We start from the raw sequence: 27,428 nt of genomic DNA, 5'->3' as shown, positions 1-27,428 counted from the left end.
ATCTCACATTTAAAACAAGAATTCACAGAATATCAATCGAAACAAAATACGTATAGAAAAGCTTTTTCTAACGATGTCGAGCTGTGTTCTCGCGTTTTTTTTTTTTTTTTTTTTTTTTGAAGATGATATGAAGACGGGATAGTGCGCAGCAGAATAGAATGCAAGGTATTGTAAAACATCGGCCTCGGCCTCGATTTTCTAGACGGACAATGACGGCCGGGATTTTGTCTGAGGATATCCTCGAATTTTAAGCCTGTCTTCCGTCTAGCCGACGGCTATTCCGCCTCGTGTCGCGTATCGAAGGACCCGGCATCAAGGTGGCCAGGACGGTACAGAAATGGAATATAATCAGTTGAGTGGAGTGAGGAGAGAGAAACGAGGAGTAAGAGAAAGAGAAAGAAAGAAAAAAAGAAAGAGAGAGAGAGAATGAGAGGAAGGTTAGAGATGGGAGAGAGGGAGAAAACGTGCAGAGAGAACAGAAGAGAAAGAGGGACAAGGGTGCGAGTGGGCAAGAGAGAGAAGAGCATTTTGTGCTGGGTGGATTCGAGGGATGACAGCCCCGAGCTGGTGAAACCCTCGGGCGACGCGGATATTGAGTTCATGGTAACCATGGGAACGGGGCCCGGGGGCACGACGTTTGTACGCTTTATCCCTTATTCCCGCGGTTACGTGATCAACGTGGTCCCAATGAGCTCTCTTACTTCGCTTCTCGCGTGCGCGCATTGCGCATTTTGTCCCTTGCATTAGACATCGATATCTCGAACAGATCGAGAAACGCTTCTCTTTTAGTTGTGCTACGTAATTTCTCTGCGGGGATATATATACGTATATTTGTAACACTCACAAAGGTGCGTTTTATTTTTTCTGTTTCACAAAATTAACAAGAAGTCTTTGTTTCAACAAAAAATAGTTCGATTGTGAGATAAAAAATCAAAGAGAGTGGAAATATTTCTTATATACAGCAACTATTTCTCAAATCATCACGTTACGTCGGTCATTTTGTTTTTTTGTTACTAATTTTATTATATTTTTCATTTTATTTAGAGCAAAAAAACTAAACTCTTTTGGCTTCAGGCGCAACGCAATGTTCACGGGAATCGAGAATTGATTGCGAATAACAATAATTTCACAATTCTATGCTTTTACCCGTTTCTCAAATAACGCAAAGTTATCGTCTATTTTTTTCTGCAGAACACTCTGCAGATCGCGTTGCCGTAAACGATATATTGTCGCGTATTCTGTCCCTCGGGAGAAATAACGATCTGATCATGTGAACGAAGTATAATCGCGCGCGATTATTGTACGGAAAAGAGAAAATGTGGTAACGTAACAATCGTACACACATGTGTTCAAATGTCAAAGAAGATTAAAGAACCACAAGGTGGGAGAAAGAAACTTGCTTGCGCTTTTCTGAAATGTAAAATAAACATTTTATTAAATCAAGTTATTTATAATCAGGAATAATACTTTATAAGATTTCTTAGTAGTTACAGTTTGCTTATCGATTCTTAATGCTTAGAATGTTCGTTAAAGAGCGCAATTTTGTCGATGCTTTTTTATTTTTTTCCGAGAGTGAGCTAATAAAATTTCCGTTTTTTACTCTTGGTTTTCATTTTCACACATACATACAATGGATTATACTAGATCATTTTAATGAAAATTTCATTAAATAAACTTTCTCTCGAGGCAATCAACGTGTATTGTTTCGTTGCCGACTCATTTATATTACGCGTAGTGTGATTTTTAAGTAGTATATATATATATTTATATTTATATATATATTTTTTTATATGTCTATATATGTGTATGCATATATACACGTTTATGTTCGTGATATTTACATTAATTAGTATGGCATTTAAATACATATAGATACACTTTAAATAATAACAATGTTTAAAACCGACGCATGATCTGATATTTTTCAAACGTACGTGGTCGTAACACGAAGGACAACGGTGTTTTGTTGAAAATTGCGTGTGTTCCGTTTTTAAGTAGCATTAAATAGTAGTACAATTGTTTAATCAATTTTTTTTCCAGCTGCGTCACAACTATGCGCTATACTTGAACGGTTTATTTTTTATCCGTAAAAACTGCACAATTTATATGTCAAGCGAAATGCTATTGATATCTCAAAATTGCCAATATCATCGATCCTCTAATTCACTTTATATTTTATTAATAATAATATGATATAAATTTATCTGTTTTTGAATTTTGTATAAATAAGTAAAAGGTTTTTATATGTAAATAAGTATATAAATTAAATAATTTTGCGACGCTGTATCAATAACATGCACTTTGCCGACGGAATATTCTCCGCGCTTCGTCAGTCGTTTCGGATAATGACATCAGAAAGTCATCACGTAAACAATTTTAGCTGCAATTTACGAACGAAAACACAAAATTATTGCCATTTCAAGCAGCTAGTTTCTTAAAATAATCCGTAGATTGTAAAACTTGATTCACACACTTGAAAAGTTTTTCAGAGTTATCTCGCTTTATCGAGATGTGTGTTTAACGTATTATAGATAAAGCGTCAAAAAATGCGATACAATTTGTTTGCGAATGACATATCGTATCCGTTACATTATATTTTGGTATCAGGTCACGGATACGGTTGTCTTCTCTCTGTTCTTGATATCAAAATGCTCCGTCCGTTCTCGTCAGTGCGTAGTGTTATATTATTCCGCGATGCAGTCTTAAGAGGGAGATTTTTTTTCCTGATATTCGCGATCACTCCGGATCGTAGTCGCGCTGCACGCAGCGAATCGATCGCGAGATCGATTTGCGCTGATGATGCGCCGTGCTACGTCAGGTGTTGACGGCCTGTCTGACGAACAGGTACTCCGAGAACTGCTGGCCCTCAACGCCGCCGCCGTTGCTCGCGACCACCCGGAAACCGGCGTTCAGCAGCCGGGTGATCGCTTGAACCGAGTTCAGTTTGCAGTAGCCGTTCAACGGAAATCGGATCACGTGACGGGCGTCCTGTTGGTGCCAGGCGACGCCGGAGCGTGCGTCGATCACCGCTTGCGTCGTCTCCGGGAACACCTCGTCCAACAACGCCCGCCCACCCGACAGCATTACTCGCTCGCCCAGATCCGGACTCACGTGTAACGCCACGCATTCGTACGTGCAGTTGCTGTCGTTGCCGCGCATTTTTTCGGAGTCGCGGTTGCAGGGCGCGGTGGTACACGCGGTTCCGCGACCGCCGAGCTGACCGGAAGGCGGCGGGCTCGGTGAGGACGCGGTTATCGTCGTCGTCGAGCCGTTCTTTATGCGTTCCTTTTTCATCTGCTCAAGTTGCTTGCACATCGCTGAAAAAGAAAGATTAAATTACTCTTAGAAGGAAGCTCAGAGAGAAAGAGAGAGAGAGAGAGAGAGAGAGAGAGAGAGAGAGGAATTTTATGTTGTCTATATATAATTTTATATTTTTTTTATGTTCAAAGTTATTAGATACGTTATTTTTCAGTGTATTTCAGTGTATTTCAGTGTAAACAACTACTTTTCAGAACTCGTTACTTCTATTTCATTATAGCATTGCGCGTAAGCAACTGAAAAGTCGGTCAGGAAAATTAAAAGAGAAATAATAGATATATCGTTATAACGTGATATCGCGATTTATTAAATATCTCTCTCTCTCTCTCTTTCTCTCTCTCTCTCTGAGTATGTATATATATGGGTATCGACCTCTTGATTAACCGCAGAAACCGCCGCTTAATATTTCACGACAGACGAGAGAGAGAGAGTCAAAAGATTATTCTACATTACACACGCGATACATATGTGAATCGAAATTATAATGTACTTTTTCATGACAAATTACAGATATCAAAGTCCAAGTTAAAAAATTTTTTTTTAATGTGTTTTTTTATTCTACGGAAATTCGAAATTACAAAATAAAAGGAAACTTTCAAAGTGTGACTTACGTGCTATATCGAAGTATCGCGCTTCCTCCAGCAGCAAATCTAGATCGGCGAAGTTGTCCGGTATCAGCAGCCGAGAATTTCGCATAAAATTTAATATGTGTCGGAACATACCGCCGTCTCTGTCTATGAAGTAATGTTGTTTTAACGAATCCAAAACGATCGGGATGCTGCCGTTAAATAATTTTGCTAACCTGGATTCTGGATACCTGATAAAAAAAAAAAAAATAGCACAACATATTTTATAAAATTATCACAAGTGATAAAAATCGCAAATCTTTATATACAATTTATAAATATTAATTCACAACGCATATAAAAAAAAAACGTTCGGGTATTTATCGGATATCACTTTACTCTGAAGTTCTTGCATGTGTGTGATCAGTATGTAATTATATAATTAACGTTATAAAGATGAAATTGTTGATATTCAAAATTAAGAGTTTGTTATGCCGATCTCGTGGGAATTTAATGTCGCATGATTAACGTAACAATGTAAAAATTTATGTACTTTCTGTCGACCAACAGTTAATTAAGTGTTGAGCAGGTGCCGATACTTTTGGTATCACCTGCCTAAAATCGCTTCAGGTAGCCGCGTGTAGTTTTAGCGAATGATGATTCGGTACAAAGCAGCTGTTCTCTTACTTAAATTCCTGACTCATCGCGCTATTTGCTCGAGTTTAATTAAATTCAAGTAAATAACTGTAAATTAAAATTAAACATGTTAAAAAACAAAACGCAAAAAATATTGAAATAGAAAAAGAGAACGAAATTACGTCAGAAAATATTTACGTAAATAAGAACAAATTCACGAACTCTCGGTTTGTTTTTTTGCGCAAAATTACAACAAAAACGCACACGTGCGCATATAAAATTAATTTTATCGCTGATACGCTGTGTGTGGTAACAAAAAAAAAAAAAAAAAAAATCCACGTATATCGTACGTATATCACTTTTTTTGATTTTTTTAGAAAGTGTCCGTGACATTTTCAAACACGTTTCACGGGTTGCTCGCAAAAACAACATCGTTCGAAGTAGGTTGCAACTAATCTCCCTATTACATATATCCGCGCTAAGTTACCGTTAAAATGTCTTCCGTACTTCACAGTATCACATGTCGCGGTTGATGAGAGTAATGTGTGACATTACAAATCTCATTATAACTTAAAATACGAGAAAAAGAGAGAGAGAGAGAGAGAGAGAGAGAGAGAGAGAGAGAGAGAGAGAGAGAGAGAGAGAGAGAAGTTGAAAAAATTATAATTAAAATAGGACAAAAGAGTGTAAATGTAGACGAATGCTTTCTTTCAGGAGAGTATATACCTTTGTTATCTAATGTGCTGTAAAAACGCATGTTACCATGTACGACCCGTCATAAAAACGTGCATTAACAACCGTGAAAAAGAATTTGTAATGATTTCTTACTATGTTTTCAATTTATACACACACACACACATTCAAATGTTAATAGATATGTTTTATATAACGCGTATATTATGTGAGATCATCTTTTAATATTGAATTAAAAACATTTTACTTGTAAATTTTTACAAGTGAGTGTTTTTTGAATTGTAAAAATTTACAAGTAGAATTTGTTACATGTGTATATATACACGGAAACAAAAAGTTAGCTCTCACAGCTAAAAATTAGGTTTGGTTCCTAAATTTTGGTAGTATTATGGACACCTAAGCTCTTAGTGTTACAAGACATACATATTTTGCTATTATGTCGACATATTTAGGAATATCAGCAAACTGTTTCTATGTAATAGGAAATTTTATAGCTACAGCAACAAATTCAGTTTCAGCAAACCGTAATTAGATGTAGTAGAAACTATTTTTTTTTCCGTGTCCATATATACACGCACAGTTTCCGCACAAACACATCCTGCGAATGGCTCGTAAGGCTTTATATATTTCTTGTTAACAATTTCGACGAGCCTTAAGTCTTAATTGTTTAAAAACATTTTTTTCTCAATCTTGCCATTTCCGAGTTGAGAATTGATAACGTTTAGATTTTGTAGAAATTTACATTCGGTATTAACCAGCTTCACGCGCGTGTTTGTTCGTACGTGACTCTTGGACGGTACCGAGAGCGGTGCTGCGGTCTGCGTGCGCAACCGAAGGTCGTCGTAATTTAGCATATAATAGACGAATGCTCTGGGAAAAGAACGGGATGAAGGAACAGAGAGAACGCGGGGAAGAGAAAGCGCGGTCGCGGAAAAAGGACGGAAGGTGCAACGGGTGACTCTCGAGGACCACGGTGAGACGCGAAGTGGGGAAGAGTCAGTTCTTCTCTCCCGTGTATCTCGCCGGTGCGTTATGGCACAACGAGGGGGAAATACCGAGGTAGGTACCCGGTGCCCCCTCGGGCCGGTTCCCATACCTTCCATGCGGCGATAACATATAATAACGACGGCCTCATGGAGCCTGTGGGCGATCTGACTTTAGCGAGGAAGAGAGAAGAGAAGTCACCGCGGGGTAGATACGAAGGTGTATACATATATACAGATACAGAGAGGCTATCTCTCTCTCTCTCTCTCTCTCCCTCCCCCTTCCTCTTCCTTCCTCTTTTTCATCCTTCGTCGATCTCTTTCTCTTTCTCACTGATCTCGCTCTCTTTCTTTCCTTCTCTCTCTCTCTCTCTCTGTCTCTTTCTCTTTCTCTCCCTTCTCCTGTTTATCGACTTCTCACCAAGATACCTTGGTCTAAAAGGATAGACGGAGAATCGCGGTGCGCGCTGTCAGGATAGGGAAATGAAAATCGCGGGACTTTACCTCAAAGCGTATACACGCGCAAAATTTTATACGATATAGTTAATTTTCCATAAAATATCAAGCCGAGTTATTGTACGAAGGAAACTCAACTCTTCTCTGACAAGCAAACCCGTTCTTCGTTACAATTGCCGCGGGTACGTTAAAATTCACGCTGTAATTTCGGTCAGTGAAAACGCAAAAAAAATGATGTACTTTCTATTTAAATGAGCATCAAATTCCCTTTTCTTGAATAATTTTTTAAAATTCATAACACAACTTCTGAATTCTGTTGTATCTCCATTGAAACATTAAGTAATCAATAAATGTCTCAAAATACTTTTACGAATTAGAAATACAGTCGTTCGTAATTAATTATAAAAATCTAAATTGAGTTTAATTTCGAGTTATAATTTTTTTCCAATTTTGTTTTATAATAGATTGTATTAAAAAAAAATCAAAATACACGTGTATAAAAATGAGATGTATAAAAAATGGAAACGGAGGAAGAAGAACGAAAGAAGAGAACTCGCGTACCTCGTTAAGTGGTAAATGAGAGAGAAAGTGCGAAAGTGATGCCCGTCAAGAGACGTGAGAAGGAGACGCGAACTCGTAGGCTATATAAGGGCCAGAGAGCGATGTTTGTAGCAGTGAAGAGGCGACTGAAGAGAGGGGTGATAGCGGGGGAGGAAACGGTACCAGAGGCGGAGGACGAGCACCGTGATTACCCGCGGCGATTTCTTGGGCCCACCGACCGACCGAGGTCCGATCCCGGGTCAGATTCGTTCGCTATGGGAAAACGCTAAATGATCGGCTCACATCATTGAGATTTCGCTCTGCTTTCGATGTGTGTGCAGAATATATCTAGATTCACACACACACACAACACTCACACACACACACGCACACGCAAACGAATATACACAGATATTTGAAATTTTTCGGCAAATTCAAAACTGACTTAAGAGAATTATAAATATTTATTATTAAACACAAATCATGTATGTAAAACTAAAAAAAGACAAAAAAGTATCTATCTTGTTTTTCGACAAGATAAATATTAAATAAAAACTTTGAATATATTTTGTGTAAAAAAATTAACTTGATTAATAGCAAATTTCATTATCAATTTTATTTAATTATATTTTATTTTAATTTTTTTTTTGTTTTAATTATATTTGTTGCATTTTATGCGATAGTTGATTTCATATTTACAGATGCGTCTTCTTGCGCGAGAGTGAAAAGTTTTAGGACAAGATAGCATATGCCCCCATGTGTGGCCGACGCAACGCATACGACGTACACACGCTTATGTGTGAGTACGTCTCGAGAACGAGACACGTCCGCGCCAAGACATTCCGTTAGATCCCGCTAAATTGCATGTGTCGGACTAGAGGGCGAGGAAATGACGACTCGGTACTTTAGCATGGGATACCCTCCGGGGTTCTCGCAGCCTCCTCGACCAGGCAGGATGATCGACGATGTTTTAGGGATTATGTGATACCGGAAGCGTGGACTAATGATCGGTCATTACGTCGTTTCTGTAAACGCTTTGGTGGAAAATGTCGATACAGAACGATTAATCTTTCACGAGCCACGCGTAAGGAATCTCACAATAATCTGCCCTCTGATGTTATTAATAACAATGCGAACTAAGAATAACAGATTATGATATGATATGCTCAGATATTTATCGCAAATTGTTTCATTGTGTCTCAACTAGCAACGCGTTATGTGTGAATTATATATAATTATCATGTGTATGAATGTATCATCACATGTAATATCTAATCGCGTTTATTAAAATCAAAAAGATCGTAATGTCATAAATAGTTAGACAAATTAACGTAAATAAATAAATTATATCAAATAAACTAAGATCTAAATAAATTGACAAACAATATATATAATAATGTATGTAATAATAACAATATATATAATAATTAAATTCTTGAAGATGGTTTTCGGGTTTCAACAACGTTCATTTTTAAATCGTTTTGCGTAATATTTTAGTTCACTTCATTATACTAACAGGGTTTCAGGAGCAACCTGATGAAATGACCATAAAACGTCGATATGAAACTGACACTATCGGTTCAAACCGAAAGCTATCTTCAAGAATGTTTCTTATAATACACCGCGAAAGCATCGAATATCAGAATATATATATGATACAATAGTTTTTTTTTTTTATTTTCTATTTTCTTCATCTTGTCTTTTTGGGAGTAAAACCTCATTAAGTTAAAGCTAAATTGCGTTAAGTGAGGATGTATTATGTTTTCGATATACGTAATAAATCGCAACTGGCGGAGTTATCGTATAAATAGACATTTACTAATTAACATCATGCTCAGCATGGTCGGTCGCTCGGTTGTGTTACGGGGATAATAAACGTTCGGTGTTATTTTGAAATTGCCGATTATACGTCGACGATTGAATTAAATTAATCAGAGGCATGAATTTATGATTCGCGCGCATTATATTGGTCTGTTTACTTCATCTATAACGTCATACGGCATAAACAAGGCGCCTAAATGTGCGCTCTAATAGGTAATTCGGCACATGTTCTATTCGTTGCGTTACTAATGCAAACGACTCGCGAATATTTAATCATTTGTACCCGCGCTACGAGCCTATACGTGTAACCTTAACCAGCTTCATTCTCTATTTGACCAGTTTATTACTACCTGTTGGTCGAAATTTATTTTTACGCCAAAAAATGAATAGTTTATCACGAAAAGAAAAACCACGTTGCTATATCGTTGTATACAAGAACACATGACGCAAAAGTGAGGCGACCAGATTTTCCGTTTCCGATTTCAGTTTACTTTTGTTACACAACAACATAGAAAAAACAAAATCTAGAGCGCAAAAGGCCAAAAAGCTATTACATTTCTACGCGTTACTTCTACAATTTATTCTACAATTTATTCTACAATTTATTTTCTACTTCTACAATTTATTCTACAAAACTTTTAATACTTTATTATACAAAAAGGCTGTATAAAAAATCCGGGACGAATTTTTTCAAATAGAAACTGTTTCGATAAAATCGAAAAATCATCGGATCTTACACAAAAGATGAACTTTATATATATTTTTACATCAACTTATATTTTTAAATATTTCAATTTTTATGTAAAATTGTTTTAACTTTGTACATTACGTTTACAAGAACATCAGACATATTGCGACCTCTTTGCAAGTAGGAATCATTTCTCGTACTCAATTATATATATTGGATTTTCTCGAACGGCCAGGGTGCATTATTGCTTTCGCTCGGGGACGTGTTTCTCCCCCAGCGATCGTTTTTCTACTATAGTTATTATTGTTATTCTCTCTTGCCACACATGCTTCCAGAGCGTCGTTACCGGAGTCGGGATATAAATACTTGGCACGAGTCTCGGTTCTAGAAACGATCATTCTAAGCGCGCGAACTTGCGTCAACGTCGTTAGGCGATAGCGATGATTTAGCCGCTTGTAAATCAGTCGGTCGAGCACGATGAAATATACGATTTCTCCTGGCGTGATTTTAATGACGTTTTAACATGAGGACAAAATATCCCGATCGCAGCGTTTCGATCAGCTGCGCGAGAGATAATGAAATGCTTGCTAAGTGGGAAAGCAGCGACCGGGACGCGACGATCGTCAAACGCGAAGAGACACACATTGCGCAACATAAAAATTGAAAATCTACTTTGTCAAATGGCAATTCGGATTCATTTATTTCTCTGACGCGCTGACGATATTTTATTACTGTCTGTACACGGCAGAACGCGCGCGTGTCATTTTATTAAAATCACGTGTCCCCGTACCGCTATTTCATTTTGTAAGAAGAAGATATAATTAATTACGTCTTTTATTGATTTGTTGAGCCACTTATCATTTATCAAAGTGGATATTTTCGACTGACGCTCTTGTCTTGACGACAACGTGATGACGACCGCAAACGGATCTTATGTGAATCCGCAAGTTTTCTCGCATCCGCGACACACAAATGCTTTTGACAAAGCGACAATAAGGTCACCTCGTGTAATGAGGGAGGAAAATCCAATCGAGCGTGACGACGGGAGATGACGGGAGATTAGACAAGTCTTGAGATTTTATTAGAATATTTATTCTGCATTCTTGCGCACTTGGCTGCGCGATGCTCCGCGACACACACACACACACGCGCGCTTATTCAACATATTTTCATCATTCAGATTAAATCACCGGTCTGTGTGTGCGTTTGCGATGCGCGCCCTAACAGTTCGTAGGAAACCGCGCTCCACTAACTCGGTTAACGATAATACGTGCATCGCGCGTAAATTTGCCTATCGCGTGCTAATGTCAGCCTCAAGTTACAGTTTCGTTGATCCAACCAGTTTGAAATATCACACAGAATAAGTGTGCAATAAATAAATAATATTTGATAAGCGCGAAGTTGTTCGCTGATTACGGCAACAAAAATATTTTCTTATTTTTTCCGAATCGCAATGTTAACTCTCTCTCTCTCTCTCTCTCTCTCTCTCAGTTTTGTCGAATCGACGAGAAAGCTCGTCAATTTGGTACGCCGGTAAGTACAAGAGTATCCATTACGATTTTCTCGCTCATTCATTACAAGCGGCTCAGATAGAAACATCTTGGTGGCGAGTCAGAACTCATTGCCTATTCAGTTAACGAGACGACCGGGAAACGATAAGGCCACCTGTCAATTATGATCAGCTTTCTCACGGATGCATCTATCGTGGTCTACTCCGATGCCGTGTACACGTATTATATACATGTAGATATAGGCCGAGCGAGTCTGAGTGTGCATTCGTGATCTCCTTGTGAAAGGAACAATTTTCTTTGCCGCGCTAAGCGTGCTGAATATTCACCCGCGTCTTGAGAGTACACGCTGCATCGTTACTCGCGTAACGTAAACGTCACTCGCGAAACGTAGATCACGAAAACCACGCGATGACATTTCGAAATTTGTTTAGTGTGTTCGATAAGTATTTAAAAAAAAACAAAAAAAACCGCGTTGTTCAAAAACTCAAGAAGTCTGTTGAAAAATAAAAACTCAGCAGTGACGTCATTTGTTTATCCGATAATTTTTATAGAGAAAAACATATATTTTTACCAAATATCGCAAAAATTTGTAACTCATTTGTAAACACATCGCGCATGCGGGTCACGTGTTGTTAATACGTTTTTTGTTTTATTTTTTATATATTGTAGCTATTCGAGAAATTGTTTTGAAATATGTTTTTCCTTTATCGACGCAAAGTGTGAAATTGCCAAAAATTACTCGCACCACGTAGGTTGAAACGCGCACGTTGCACAACCCATATACAATGCGTTAATTATAACAGAAAAATATCTTGTTTTTATATTAAGGATTTAACTGTATATATTTGTATTACTCCGATCCCCGCAAAACAGATATCGGAGATTATTTTGTATAAAAAAAAAAAAAAAAAGTTTGCGCGAAGAATAATACTCTCTCGTGAAGTTTTCTTGTCGGATCTCGACGAGGAGGAGGTATACCTGCGGGGTGATACTTCGAGGAGATTAAAACTCTCCATAAGCAAAGTGCAGTTGTGCTTTCACGTTACGTCTCTTTTATGCATAAAGTGCACATCGCAAATAGCCTTTGGACACTGCCGGGCAAACGGGGTAACGGTGTGCCTGATTGCGAGCGATATGTTCTCAGAGATATTGCCCGGCACACCGAGCATCCCGGAGCGTTATCGATAGTCACGTTTCCGCGATCCGAACATCACGCTCCCTTTCTACTCTCTTGCTCGCTCGAATTTCTTCATGCTGTTTCAGAGAGAAGCTGCGCGGAGAGACATGTACCTCTCTCGCAAAAGATTCTCGCGTTCGCGGTTTCAACATAAATCTTTTACTCAAAATCTTTTCTTTTTTGGTTCCACACACACACACACACGCACACTTTTCCTTTACTATTTACAATCGCATAATATTTTCGCGAGAATATATTTACGTTTTTTTCTCAAATATGTTTTTAAAATACATAAAAATTTAATTGAATTATTTGAAATTGTGTTCGATTAATTCTCCTTCGCTATACGAATTAAGTTTTAGCTTATCTTTTTGTACACAATGCGTCTTATCAAAAAGAGATTGAGCTAGAATATATTAGATACATATGCTTGTGATTTATTTTAAAGCGTAACAAAATCATAATCATTCTTACTTTGTTAGAGTCTCGAGCGAGGATGTGTATATTGTGCCACCTACATCAATGTGTACCGGTGCGGTGTACCTCGAAGCTGCCGCTACGCAAGGAATACCAGTCATTTTCTGGTTGTAAGCTGGAGTCGCCGGTGTGGTTGGTGTTGGCGACGAAGAATTCGACATCGTGGGCGAGGTAGCCGGCGAACTGCTTGGCGACAACAATCTGAGAAACAACAGTTTTGATATTTGATTTAAAGTGTTCTCTCTCTCTCTTTCTCTTACAAATGCCTATTCTTTGATATATAACTATGTGAAAAAAAAAAAACATGAAGATGAGCTACAAATCGCAAACATTATAATTATTTAGACACAAAAAGCAAATTGATAGTTTCTTCTACAAAAAAAAGCAAATTGATATTTGCAAAGAAATTTGTTATGTAATTTTTAAGTATATTTACATAATTTTCTCTGTATATCAATATCTTTCTCAAATGCGATAGAGATGTTTCGTTCGAGACTGACTTATGAACTTTCGTGTATAGAAGCTAAGAGATGTCGACTTATTTACCTCATTTTAATTTGAGCGCTAGGGAACATATTGCGTTGCGCCGTCAGTTCCGCCTTTGCCTCCTTCCCATCAGCCTCACATTTCCGTCTGTGGAATTAAAAACAACAAACCAAGTAAATATTATTGTACAAAAGACGGAATAACTAAAAATTTATAAAAACCTAACAACAGTAATAAACGAAGCTAAACATAGCAATTTATAACTTTGTGTGCACGTGAAAAATTGAGAAAAAAAATTTCTATGCGCGTGTTCGTGCAAACGTACGTCCATACACTTTTCGCAAGAAACTCGCAAAGGATAGATCTACCATCAACATATAGTCGCGGCAGCGCAAATATTTGTCAGTCAGCACGTAAAGTATTTATAGATACTTTTGCTCTCTTAAAAAAAAAACAGATGTACTGAAACATCGTTTTCACACGCGCGTTGGATAGATATTTTGTCAATCTAAAACATTTCGAATTTCTTTTGGATTTGTGTCGCGTCGCGGAAACAAGAGGATCGATCATCTCTGGGACATTCCCGTGACCCGTTTTTCGCACAATCGGTATACGTGCGCCGATAACTGCAATCATAATTAGCAAACGCCAGCAGTAGCTTGCTTTTCATTATCATGTTGTTTCGATTATCGCGCATTATCACGCGCTATTGGCGCTAAAACTGAATCTAATTGTACACCCTCGTAGTGTGTATTAACTGCTTATGCGTTTTATTCGCGCAGCCCAGAGAGGTGTCGATTTAACGTATATATCGATCCTCACGGCCGATAACACTAGTTTAATGAGGCATTGTTTTTGGCCGACAAACATCGACAATGACCGAATCGACCGAGAGGGTTGGAACATTAACGTGAAATTCTCGTATGCATTAATAAGGCAATTAGCGGCGAAACAATATTTGGCGAGCGGTTGGTCGGTTCCCGATCCCGTTCAAGGGATATTCTTTTAAACGCGCGCTCGCAAACGCGCGGAAACGGAGAGGAAGGGAGAGTGCGCGGTTTATAGTCCGGCGCGAGGTGTTTCTCTCGGATTTTCATTATTACATGCCTGTGAAAGGCCCGGGCTCATTGTTAGCTATTGTCCAGAAGCTTGCTTTTCATATGGCTTCCGTAATGTACACGGCGGTTTTTCGACACACGCGCGTTCAAGCGGATTAATATATTTTTTTTTTTTTTTACCCGGAAGAAGAAGTTGTCGAGAAAGCACGGACAGAAATACGGATGAAAAAAAAATTTTTACAAAATTAACAAGCTGATTACAGTTGACGTCACGTCATCGTTATATCGATATAGAGAGGAACGACGTTGTTTCGCACGATTTAAAAAAATATTATGCACACGATCGGCAAGTGTGAGCGAAAGAAAAAACAAAGCAAGGAAAATGTCTGATTATTATTTTTAAAAACACAATAAAAAAAAAAAAAAAATCGCAATGTTTGTCTACGTGAAAGATCTCCTTCTTATCCGTTGTGCGTCGTGACCGTTGTCGTTGTTGAAACACAAGAAGGATAAGAAGGGACGACGTGTTCGGCCGCCGGTTTAATGCTTGTTTTCCACCGTTCAGCAAAGAATTTGCGACGGCCAGGAAGACGATGCGGAGAGAGAAAGAGAGAGATTTCTTCTCCCCGCTATATCTACGTGTACACCACCCTCGCCCACATCGGTCGTTGCGCAGTGCATCGCCGCGGGAGACGCCGCGAAATGCAGCACACGATGCACACACTTGCGCCTTTTCTCGTCCGGCTCTCTGCGAGAGGTCGTCGCCAAGCGGGCGATGCGCGCGCGATGCATTTCTTCTTCGCCGAAGGTACAGAGGGGAACGGGCGAAGAACCGTCGGCCACAAGTATCCGTCGCAAGTCGGACATCGGGTTAAGGAGTTAGAGTAAGAAGTAGTGTGGAGCCTCTTCGCGGCGGAGGCGGATGAGCAACAACGGCCATCACGGCCGCGCGCAGACGCCGCGGGCTAATCGCGCGAGATTTATGCGGAGCTATGCGTTTACGAGTATAGACAGAAAAAGCGAGAGATAGAGAGAAAAAGGAGAGAGAGAGAGAGAGAGAGGGAAAAGATGTATGCTCGCATATATAATTAATTCGCATTATTGTTGATCTTTGACGCGACGACGAAAGATCGATTGATGACGCGTTCACGCCCGGGAACATGTGTCATCGGGACAAACGCTCGGCGTGCTGACGGCACCGCCGGTGATATTAATGGGTTTTGACGGCACTTCAATCACATATTCTCCCTCCCCTCTCCCCGTGTTTGAAAACACAGTTCTCGAAATGCGAAATGTATTAATGAACGTAAATGAAAAGTTACTCGACGCTATTATAATTTTTTCATCATTTTGCTAATAATATGTAAATGAAAAAAAAAAGATATATATTAAAAGATTTATGCATATATTTTTATTATTTAGTAAAAGCTTTTCGATTCGAGTCTTGATCCATGTTATCTGACGCGCTCGCTAATACGATGCTCCGGAATAATCGGCGGAGCTCTCTCTCTCTCCGAGAGTGAGAGAAAGAAGAATCCGAAGAACACACGATATAGCTGTAACAATGGCGATGATCATCATCATGGCCGTTCAAGTGCCCTCGGGGCAATTGGCCAGTATACGAATGTTACATTACAGTCGACATACTGAAGCTTATTCGACGATTAATTTTATGTATAATTACGTGCGCAAAATCGGCAATTAATTCAGCGAACAAATTGTTGTATTTACGTTTCGCAAGGGACAATATTTACGTAAAAATAATAATCCACTCACATTTGTGTGCGGCAAGAGATGTTCAAATCTCTTGTTTCGCCGCCGATCTCGCAAGGTGTTCAAAATTAAAGGCTTCAACTTTTGCGTTTCGAATAGATCAAGATTTCTCGCATCGCGTATACATCAGAGAAGAATATGGAAGCCGGGAGACGTAACGATATCCGGCAATAACGTCCACATCTCGCGTTCGCGGCGATGCCTCGAGCCAAATTGTATCTCATACGCGGACAGTTTTATTACATATGCGCACGTCCGCGTGTGCGCAAAAACAGGTACGCGCGGATAAAAATAGGTAGGACAGAGAATACACAATTAGCGGTGTTACTATATCTATTATGCAACTGTCGGTGTATCGACGCGATTTAATTTCTTTTGTTAATACAATTTTCGTCGCGCACGAACGATATTCCGAGTTGTAAACGCGAGATATTGTCGAAAGATCAACGAAAACTTTAAATATTTGTCATAATGTAACGTCATTATAAAAATGTTGATTTAAAAAGACTTACACGCCACAAATTAAAAATGTATCATAAGACAATTTTTTCATATACATTTAAAAACAGTATTTAGAAAAATTAATAAAATTATCAAAATTTTGTTCGTAAAAATTGATGAAAGTTAATGTTCATTAAGCTTGCAGTTCGTCTAATTACATCGTGAGCTTAAATAATAATATTGTAGTAAGCTGTTTGTTGGAAGTGTGCGAGCTCTATATAAGTGATAGCAGTCTGTATAGCAGTCAGGCACGCGCGCGCACGTCCAACGTGCTTTCCTACCGTGAAGATACAACGTCGTCACCTCTCGAACGTCAAATTAGAAAGGAAAGAGAGAGAGAGAGAGAGAGAGACAGGGAGACGCGAAAAGGCGGAGAAGATGAACGAAGGTGATGCGAGTCGCAACGTCGTCCGCGCGACGACACCATTATATTCGCGTTATTACCCGGGGCTATCGGAGGCCGCTTATCCAGATACAGTTCTGATACGCACGCGCGCGTGAACGGGCAAACGCGCGCGACGACCACCGACACGCCGCGAAACGTATAAATTCCCGCACATATGTTAAGGCGATCACAGCCCGGGGACACGATGAGGCGGCTCACACGTGGCGGCTGAGGACACCATCGCGCGCGTGCACGATGTCGTGAAGAAGAGCAGCACCGCGCTCTAACTTCACACGCGGACGTTTAATGGCCTGGGGACGTCGACGGTATGCAAATTTGAGAGAGCGCGCGGTTACATCGCGGAGCGACAATGTCATCATTTGATAAAAAACTCACCAGACATGGAAACAAACCACCATCTGCGTTGTTTTGCGATCGACAAATTCGGAAAATTCACGTTGGGGCTCTAGAGAATTATTATAATAATAAATGATCCGTGTACATATACACGTCATCAATAATGAAAACACGCGAGGAATACGAAGAATCAGTCAGACGATAATTTTGATGATACGCTTAAATAACTGAAAATAAATGTAAACAACGCGAGAATATATAAAATAAAAAAAAAAAAAAAAATATCTTGTATTTATTGCATTAATCAAATATTAATAAATAATATTTGTATTCTATTTAATCATAAAACCAAATGCTTGGGCGAAATGTCGTGTGTTAACGAGCGCGAGATAAAATTCGCAGTGTGTAAAAAAAAAAAAAAAAAAAAAAAAAAAACACACCCGGGCTTCTCTTCTGCATGATAATCAATTTTAATTATTGAAACTGTTCTATCAACCTTTTCGAAAATCTGGTATGCTCGCGCGCGAATACAAAGCTAGAATAACAGAGACATCAAATATGGAACCACAAAGTGATGAAATGATACCGCATGCGAATTCATTTAGACCCAGACCCGGACGGATTTCCCTCTGGTGGTTTCATTATGAGGGGCCAGTCAGATCGGCTCTCTCTGAATAATATTTGTAATGGAGAGCCATTTGCGATAGCGCGCACGAGCGTTCGAACCGCAATGTTATTAACGTTTATAATCTGGAGAATGTAATCTTTGCGTTCGCATTTTTTTAATACATTAGTTTTCTCGAAATAATTCGATATTACACATTTACATTGTTTTACATTATCACTCCGAATTTTTATATACATTTTGCCAAAGAGTCCCTTGGTCCAGAAAAATTCTTATATGTTTAAATATCTCATTATCTTACTTTACCCAACTGAATCTTATTATCTTATTATTTTATATTATCTTATTGATTAAAGATAAATTTTTCAAAATTGAATAAATAAGTTTGAAATTTTTTTCTGCGCTAAATAAATAAAGCTTTCAAGTCGCGTATCGAATAATAAATCTTCAGATACACATCCTCACAGAGATCTTCGACTTTCTCCATTCTGTAAGTTAATATATTTGCTCGTGAGACATCTCGATAAATGCATCGAGCTACCGCAACGCGATTGATCGATAGACCGGTTTATTCCGTCGTCACGATTAACATTTTCGCACGGACTTCATAGATAATTTCTGGTACTGCTGTGCTAATCTTATCAAAGATAATATCTTTTGAAATAAAACAAGTAAACTTATAAAACAAGTAAACATAAAACAAGTAAATACTATTAAAGATAATCCTATTTGCACAACACAAGAGAATATCTCTCGCCACAATATATTGACGACGCGCTACAATCTCTATTTTGCAAGAGACATTTGATCGTATATATATACATATGCCGTATTTATATATACGGCATATATTAAACAGAATATTGCGATATTTTTATCAAAAATAAATTGAAATGCGTACATTAATTCGATAAATATTCATAAACGATATCGTTATATTTTGTTCGACAGCCAATAATAATTTATTATCCGCGTGACACGAAGAACACAAAATAATATTGAAATAATACAATATATTTAATATTTTTATATAATTACGGCGTATAATATATATAAAAAATATAAAAAATATGTAAAATAACACACACAACAATAATATAATACGTTAAGTTACGTATCATCAATTATATACTTTACGACTTTAACCGTTCTGTATTTCAACGCGACTTGTACTTTATTTCAGTACATTCTCTGAGATCCAATTCGTCATTGCGCTTCGTCAGTTTTCTAACGACGTTGTGTTTATTTGCACTTCAAATTTTCTCCAAGTTTTGCATCGTGTCCTATTGATCGTCGCGAATTGCCTCGCGGAAATTCAATATAATTATCGGTGCTAATATGTTGAAAGCCGTTTGAACAGCGAATCCAACGAATAATCGCACGACGGTTAGCGGAGAAAGCTTTTATAACATTAATTGCTATCCCAATCGGATGCTACCTCGCGTAACAGCAGCACCAGCAGCAGCAGCGGCAGCGGCGGCGACGGCGACGGTCGTCACACGGTGCAAGCTCGCTCGCGTTTGTGTGTTGCCTTGTTAAGGTTTTCAGTTGCAATGTTGCACATACCCCATACTGTGTTCGCCGCGCGTCCTTTCCCTTATCACCACCCGCGTTTACCACCTGGTACTTCATTACCAGGAACGTCATTTGTCGGATACAAACGATAGACAGACGGCGGAATAGTTTCCGGCTACTGGAGAATCATTACTCGCGAAATTATGCGTACTTGCTTCCAATTGCGCGTCCATTCATTACCTCAGCAAACGATCGTTAACGATCGTTAACGACTTGACTCTATGTCGTCCTTTTCCCAAATGATAATTACGCACTATACGGATTTTAACGCTTTTCCGGATGTTGACGAGCAGCGCGCGCGCACACATTTCTCGACGTTAGTCGAGAAAATTGCGGTCAAACGGAGTCCGGAACGGGACGACTGTGTTTTTATCGTGTCATAAATTTCAGTTTATCTGTGCGTGTCTTTTACAGCGTATATGCGCGCCAGCCCCATTTTCCGGATCACTGTGGCGAGCTTGTCAAACTTGTTCTCTGCAAAATAATTCGTTAACATAAAAAACATATAAAACACGTTTACGACAAGCGCGCGCGAAAAAATAATTATTGCAAATCTCGAAAAATTGTACAAAATGATACGATGAACTCTCTCTCTCTCTCTCTCTCTCTCTCTTTCAATCTCAATCTCTCGTGGTCGTTTTTGTGTCGCGTATGACATTCGCATTCCTGCGAAGATGCAGGATACTACGCTCTCACGATTTTTTTTTCGCGCGCGCGCACGTGCGCTACACACGGTCGTTTCGCCGCGGTCGTCGATATAAGAATCAGGATGCTAAATGCATCGTCGTACGCGCCGTGGGCGTTTTTATCTTGTCGGATATGTTCGTCCGGGCTTTTTATAATATTTTATCGAGCTCTCTCTTTCTCTCTCTCTTTCTTTCTCTTTTTCTCTCTTTCTGAATATGCGTGTGGACGCGCACTCACACGCGCGCGTGTACAGGATACTCACAAAGGATATGCGTACAAACATACACGCGCGAGTGCATATACATCGGCCGCGGTGTAAATCTCTCTCTTTGCTCTCCGGTTCTCCAAGCTCTCCTCCCGGCTCTCTCACTCTTCTCTCTCTCTCTCTCACTCTCTCTCTCTCTCTCTCTCTCTTTCTCTCTCTGTCTGGTGGCCACCGGCTCGTATGTCGGGAGAACGGGGGAAAAGGGGCAGGTATGTACCTATCTATCTACCTACGAGCACAGCCGTTGCACGCATCGTTACTTACATCGGACTGCGCGCGATATGTAGGCACGTACCTGCCTACATATAAACACAGAACCCGAGGCCCTGGTTCCGTTGCCTGAGAGCGTGGAGAGCCAAAGAGGCACTCCCGACACGCGCCAATGCATGTCTTGCTCCATTTCATCCTCGCCTATTCCCACCACTTACTCACCTACTTACCCTACGAGACGGAAACTCTGACCGAGACGACGGCGGCGGCGGCGGCGGTGGTGACGACGACGACGACGACGACAACGACGACGACAACATGCATAAACTGCGCCGCGCGTCGGACTGGTCGAGAGATAGGAATTTCATATTATCGCGCAACACACGCGAGTTATATATTGCAACACGTATTATAGTCGCCGCGACCTGACCAGGTGTGCACCTAACACACGGTCAGATTTTAGAACCGCGCGTACGCGGCGCGGAAGTGTAAATTAGCGCGCACATTGCGCGTAACGCAACAGCACTTTGGACGACTTTGTTTCTTTCCGCGTTGTTAAGAGATTAAAAAACTATTTAAGATTTTGACACAATATATTTATAAATAATAAATTGTGGAACAGGTATATGATACACGTATATACATTGTGAAAAAATAACGTTTTTTTAACAGGTTTCTCAGAAGTCCAAAGATTACTAACAAGACTCTGTCTTGCACACAAGAACTATAATTTATTAAATATATTTTCACGTCTCGCAAAGAATTATATAATGCAATGGCATATATATATGCATATGTATATATTCTTTTCACAATTCACACATCGAGAAATTGCGTAACGCGTGCTGCTAACTATCCAACTGGTTGCTTAACAACGCAAAGAGGATAAATTTTAATGCAATTGAAAATGCGTTATTGTCAAAAATTGTTAGTATAAGTGCAACTTCAATTGATTTTTATAATGTTTGTTGTTATATTGTCTTAAATGTAGGACAACAAAAACAAATAAGAGAGAGCGTATTAGTGACGACCGTGAGGGCCGAGCGACCATTTATTTACACAATTGTCAAGTAGAATTTTAATTTAATACACGAAAGGATATAATACGCGTATCGGTATACGAATTTATTTTTGCTGTAGGCTGTATCCATGACAACGCTCATTTCCAACGTAAGAGTCGATTGTTTCGGGTTGTGTTGTATTTTTTATTTACATAAAGCGCTTCACATACATTACCTGCAAAATTGCAGGTTTTAATGTGTAGTCACCGATCCGAAAACTTCCATATATTTCATACAATGCAATATACATCGTTACGTGTATTTGTACTCAAAGAGATTTTAACAAACATAGGCTTGATAATATTTTTTTCTTTTTTTTTCACTTTTAACATCACGATATTGACATATCTAGTGACAATGTGTGACAACATAGGCTTGATAATATTTTTTTTTTTTTTTTCACTTTTAACATCACGATATTGACATATCTAGTGACAATGTGTAACCAGGAGAAGGATGAACATCTCTCTGTCCGAAATACAAACAAGATCGAAATTTTTGTTTGCTACAAAATTTTCTTCATTACACCATATAAGGAAAAAAACTCGGCTTAATACGCGCGAGGCAATTAAAATCGCTTTGCGTGTGTGATCGTTGACCGCGCGATTGCGACTTCCGGCGTGAAGGGTTAACGATTAGTTTCTTTCGATTTCGTTTCCCGTGTTAATGACGACCGCGAGAGAATCGCGAAAGGTCAGTTCTTTTATTCGTTCCGTTTCGCGCAAACACACATATATGTATGCATGTATATATTATATATATATAATATATATATATATATATATGCGCACGTACATCCGGGGCGATATCTCGGACGAGGCAAAATATTTACGAGAAAATTTCGCCGTGGGTGGCGCGGCTTCATGAATAATTTTGGTCCGCAGGAGACTCGTCAGCCGCGGGCTATGTGCTCGGGGCGCACGGTTCTAATTACGGCAACTGCAGAGCGCGCGTCTGCGCCCCCGGCTATCCCTCCAGCCGGTTTCCAACCTCCCTTTTCCTATCCCAGCACAATTTCCACAGAGCCCACATCCGTTCTGAAATGCTAGCAATCCTCCTCTCCCTCCGGCCCCTTGCCACTCTCAGTCACGCTCTCTCTCTCTCTCTCTCTTTCTCTCTCTCTTTCTCTCCCTCTCTCTCTCTCACTCTTTCTCGACCGTTCGTCCTCCGCGTTCCGCACACGCTCCTTCTCTCGCTCCCTCCCTTTTTGTAGCTCGAGGTATACACATCGACTATTACATTGCAACCAATTTTTGAAAAGTTTCCACGGTCTATATACATGTTTTTTTTTCTTGCGGCTCTCTACAACTCGCGCGCGTTCATGGAGAAGTAAACAGAGTTTTGCTGCGCGCTCTCGAACTGTCGAGTTCTCGTGACTAGCGCGCAACGAGAGAACGAGAGATGCGCAACATCGGTGTTAATTAGGTCTGTGTGTACGGGAAAGAAGGAGAGAGAGAGATTCTCGATTAGACGTCTCTCTTTTTTTTGTTTTACATATTATTACGAGTATATGTGTAATTAAGTAACGGTTGTACAACTGGTTGTACACGGACACCGCGCGGTGTACCGCGTCGCTCACACTCGAGATGCGTGAGTAAATTATTTATGTTTAGTCGAGTGGTGCCGCTGGGTCATAAAATAAACGCGAGGTGCAACTGCGTATTGATTCGCAATTAATCACATTGACGTATTTAAGAAAGAAATGTGAGAGAGAAAATTACGAAGCGTGTGATATATTAGCGCGCGCGCGCGTAACAATTGATAAATTTGAAAATTTATACTCTTGTAGACTAATGCTTTAATTAGACGACCACAGATTTATATTGTTTCACACGCGAAAACAGTTCTTTCGAATTTGAGCCGCGTTAATGTCATTTTTACATCAAACGTTTTGCGAACGTTTCAGTTCACTTTGTCATCAGAATTCAAAAGCAACCTGATATCACGTATCAGAAACTCTGATAATGAAGAGTGAACTGAAATGTCTACGAAAAACGTCGGTGTAAAAAAAATGCGACACCGACTAGATTCAAATTCGTTCAGAAATTTTTTATAACGCGTCAAATAAACTTACGTTGTTTTTCGTTGATTGATCGCAATTGTAGAAATTGCATGCTGTAACCTGTGCGAACGCTTGTGTTTTCGACTCGTTTTTTCGCGTATAATAGCCAATTGTTTCAAGTGTTCAGCTACCTTAACGAACCGGTATAGTTTTTCTCTTCTCGGATTCCGTGGTTCATTGTGTCAAGAGAAGAAGCGCGCCGATCCATCAATCCTGATTCAACGCAAATTCTGCAACTCCGCGGATCGATCTCACGCGCCAAAGCGCGTTGAAATTATTGGTAATCAAGTTGATGAATTGAAAGAAAACTTAAAGTTTGTGAAGAATTTAAAAAAACATTAGAGGTTTCCATAATCATTTAACGTTGAATTAACAATTTTTTTTTGAATTAACAATTTATTTTTAAATAAAGAATTAATTATCTTTTCTTGTCGTTTATCGAAATTTCTACGTTGGTTGTTTGATCTTCACCGTTATTTCTATCTTCTATTTTTACAGACACAGAATAGAATTGTCTGGACGTGAATGAGCAATATGTTAATTTTTACACACAATCTTCTCTCTTCTAGAAACCTCCTCCTTTCGTATTGTGCGCGATTATATTCGCGACGCGAAGTGCATAAACGATCGTAAACCATTGTTCGCTGATGGCGGAATGCGACGTGTGATTGAGCAATTAGATTGTCCCGTGTTCGCGCGTTTCTATATATGCGTTTCTAAAGGCGCACTAACACCCTCTCGGCTATCCGGCATAGATTAAACTTTCTTTACCCGCGATCGTCGTGAGATCAGATTGACTTTCTATCGGCTTAACGTTAGCTCAATCGTATAAAATCGTGCTCCCCACGGACGGTGTGCATACGCGTGTGATTATCCGGTCTGTCTGCGGCTTGTGTGTAGTATTCTCTCGCGGAGGGAAATTACTGCACAATATAGGCATCTACAAGATATTACAAGGACGTTTGAAAGATTAACATCTTGAAATCTTAAAAGGGTCGAAATATTGAACAATTTCCACTGATACAAGCGTAACTACAAAAAAAAAGTACAATTTGCGCAATATTTAATATAATTGTTAATATATAAAATAAACTCGGATTATAAAAGTCGGCGACTAATTATAATAATAAATTAATTAAATTAATTAAATAAGTCGGCGAGTAATTATTATAATAAATTAATTTAATTAAATTCAGTTTTTTCTTTCGTGTGTCTGAACCGATGCGCTTTAACGAGAGTTTGATATATTTCAGACAAAAAAAAAGAAATATCAGTTTTTCAAATTTCACTGCAGTTTTGTTAGACAGTATGTACGTTCCGTGCCCCCGGAACGCTTGGCCGCCAGTTACCAGCGATATAAAATTAACTACGTGAAAGTACACCATTTCTATTCATAAATATCAGTTTGTCACGCGATGTGTTTCAGATTTATCTCTTGTACACATGTAGCGCACACAATGGCCACAGACAGAAACAAACTTCTACCAGACGAGTTGCTGCACTCGTCTTGAAATATTTGTATTACGAGATAGATATTATCGAAACTTTCTTTTTTTTTTCCGGAAGTCTTTAATCTGGCAAAAAATATTTCGTGAAACTTGTGAAACCTACGTAAACTTAGAAACACAAATTGCATTATAACGAACGAACGAATCTTTTCACTCACGACGAAAGTTCGCGTAACGCAAAATGATTTAATATAATCGAGATAAAAAAAAAAAACTCGTCATAAATATTCTTTATGCGACAAGAAGTGTGCATTCTCCGGGAGTATACACTTAACGAAGTAACAAATAAAACAAATATACGAGTTTTATATCCTTGTTCAGCTCGCACGGTAGTTATATTCCCGTGTTTAATTATCGCGAACTGTAATTTATGTCAGCGCGATCATAACTCCGTTCTGTGCAATCGGTTGTTGCGGTTTGGAATCGCGCATGACGTTAATTCCGTTCGCGAGCAACTTTATTTCTCCTCCGACATTTCCGCGTACGTGAGAAGTTATTGGATTTATTGATTAAATTGATAATTTGCTTAATAAACGGTTTTGTTATCTGCTGAATTACGTAATAACAAATACGGAAATAGAAATAAATCATCTCATTGCGTTTTTTTTTTGTCGCTTTTTGGTGATTTTTGACCACCGTGTTCGCGATGAAAAACCTGTCTGAAAAATTATACTCACATTGCGCGCACGTTGCGATTGTAAAAATAAAGACGAACGTGTCGTTCAAGTAAGAGACAGTTTCGCTCACCGTTTCTGGCACGTGGGCTCCAGGTTGACGGTTGTTCTCGTGTCCACGGCTGCGGATTGCGAAAACCCGGAGTCCCGTCGCGATCGCGATTTGAATCTGTCACTGTTTTTTACGAAGCACCTGGACGGCACTCCCGCGACCAACTCCAGTTTTTGTGTCACGCACCGGACCACGTGGTTGGCATTCACGTGTCTTCGACCGAGGGACAAAAGTTGGCGCGTGCCGCGCGCGCGCCACCGCGGCTTTCGTTAGACTGCGTGCGCTCTCCGTTGTTGCAGTCCTTCGCGCTGGTTCCGCTACCACCACCACCACCACCACCACCACCGGCACCTCCGCACCACCATCGCCACCACCACGCCATTCCTGGCCATCTCACCGTCCTCGTCGTCCTCGTCCTTCCCGTCGAGCCACGTCGACGGTGTCTCTGTCTCACGGGCTCGCGGCGTTTCGACAAGTGCCTCGGAGCTTATGACGATTCTCTCCGCTCTCTCGGACTGCATTCGCCAACGCGCGCCGATTTCAACCCCCGTCACCCGGAACACTTTAACTATTTGTGTCGGGGGATGTGGCGATTGCGCTCAATACATTTATAGTTTCTGTCATGGTTCCCGGATGAACAAAAATACATATATACATATATATATATATATAGTTACTTGACGTAGTATCTCCAGGTTTTGAGCTTGTTCGAAACAGGACGCAGGATTCGCGACCAGCTTTTGCGACAAGCTTCAATAACGATAATCACAAACTGATGAAAAGTGCCAATAATTTATCGTATTTTTAGCTACTAAGATTTTGTGTGTTGTTATATTTAAAACAGAGTGTCAAAATTAATAAACCGTCGTATATCTTTATTGAAAAAGTAATGAGGTTGCTGACGTATCAGGTTTATAATCATTAGCCGTCAGGTATATTCGTGTAATTGCGGTGTTACATAAATACACCAGAACAGGATATAAGATTTGAGACGACCTTTGCGATCGCAACACGCAATCCTCTCCGCAATATCGGGCATTAGATCATAGAATTTGTATTTTTTTTTTTTTTTGTGAGTGATTAGTAATAATTTTTACACTTATAATCATGTTACACAAACATAAAAAAATATAATGCAAATAATGATATTTTGTAATTTAGAAGTAAGAAGAAAAGTACATACGTTTCTTTTTCAACTCTGAATTTGCTATTATGTATAAGATTATCTGTTTTTTTTTTTTATAATCAGATCGAGAAAATTTTAAGAATGTGAAAAAAAAATT

General features: G+C 39.4%; 1 protein-coding gene across 1 annotated transcript; it reads right to left on the bottom strand.

The window, feature by feature from the left end:
- Positions 1-1,820: 1,820 nt before the first annotated feature.
- On the bottom strand, positions 1,821-26,398 carry LOC109854088 (BTB/POZ domain-containing protein kctd15-like). Its single transcript, XM_020426846.1, has 5 exons — positions 26,167-26,398; positions 13,413-13,499; positions 12,864-13,067; positions 3,930-4,135; positions 1,821-3,317 (listed from the first exon to the last, which is right to left on the bottom strand). The coding sequence occupies exons 2-5, from the start codon at positions 13,439-13,441 to the stop codon at positions 2,815-2,817; spliced, it is 942 nt and encodes a 313-aa protein (XP_020282435.1). The 5' UTR covers positions 13,442-13,499; positions 26,167-26,398; the 3' UTR covers positions 1,821-2,814.
- Positions 26,399-27,428: the final 1,030 nt, after the last annotated feature.

The sequence above is a fragment of the Pseudomyrmex gracilis genome, unplaced genomic scaffold (assembly GCF_002006095.1).
Source record: "Pseudomyrmex gracilis isolate BER0280 unplaced genomic scaffold, ASM200609v1 scaffold_59, whole genome shotgun sequence".
Classification (NCBI taxonomy): Eukaryota; Metazoa; Arthropoda; class Insecta; order Hymenoptera; family Formicidae; genus Pseudomyrmex; species Pseudomyrmex gracilis.
Note: the sequence above shows the minus strand (reverse complement) of the source record. Positions and strands in the feature narration are given on the sequence as shown.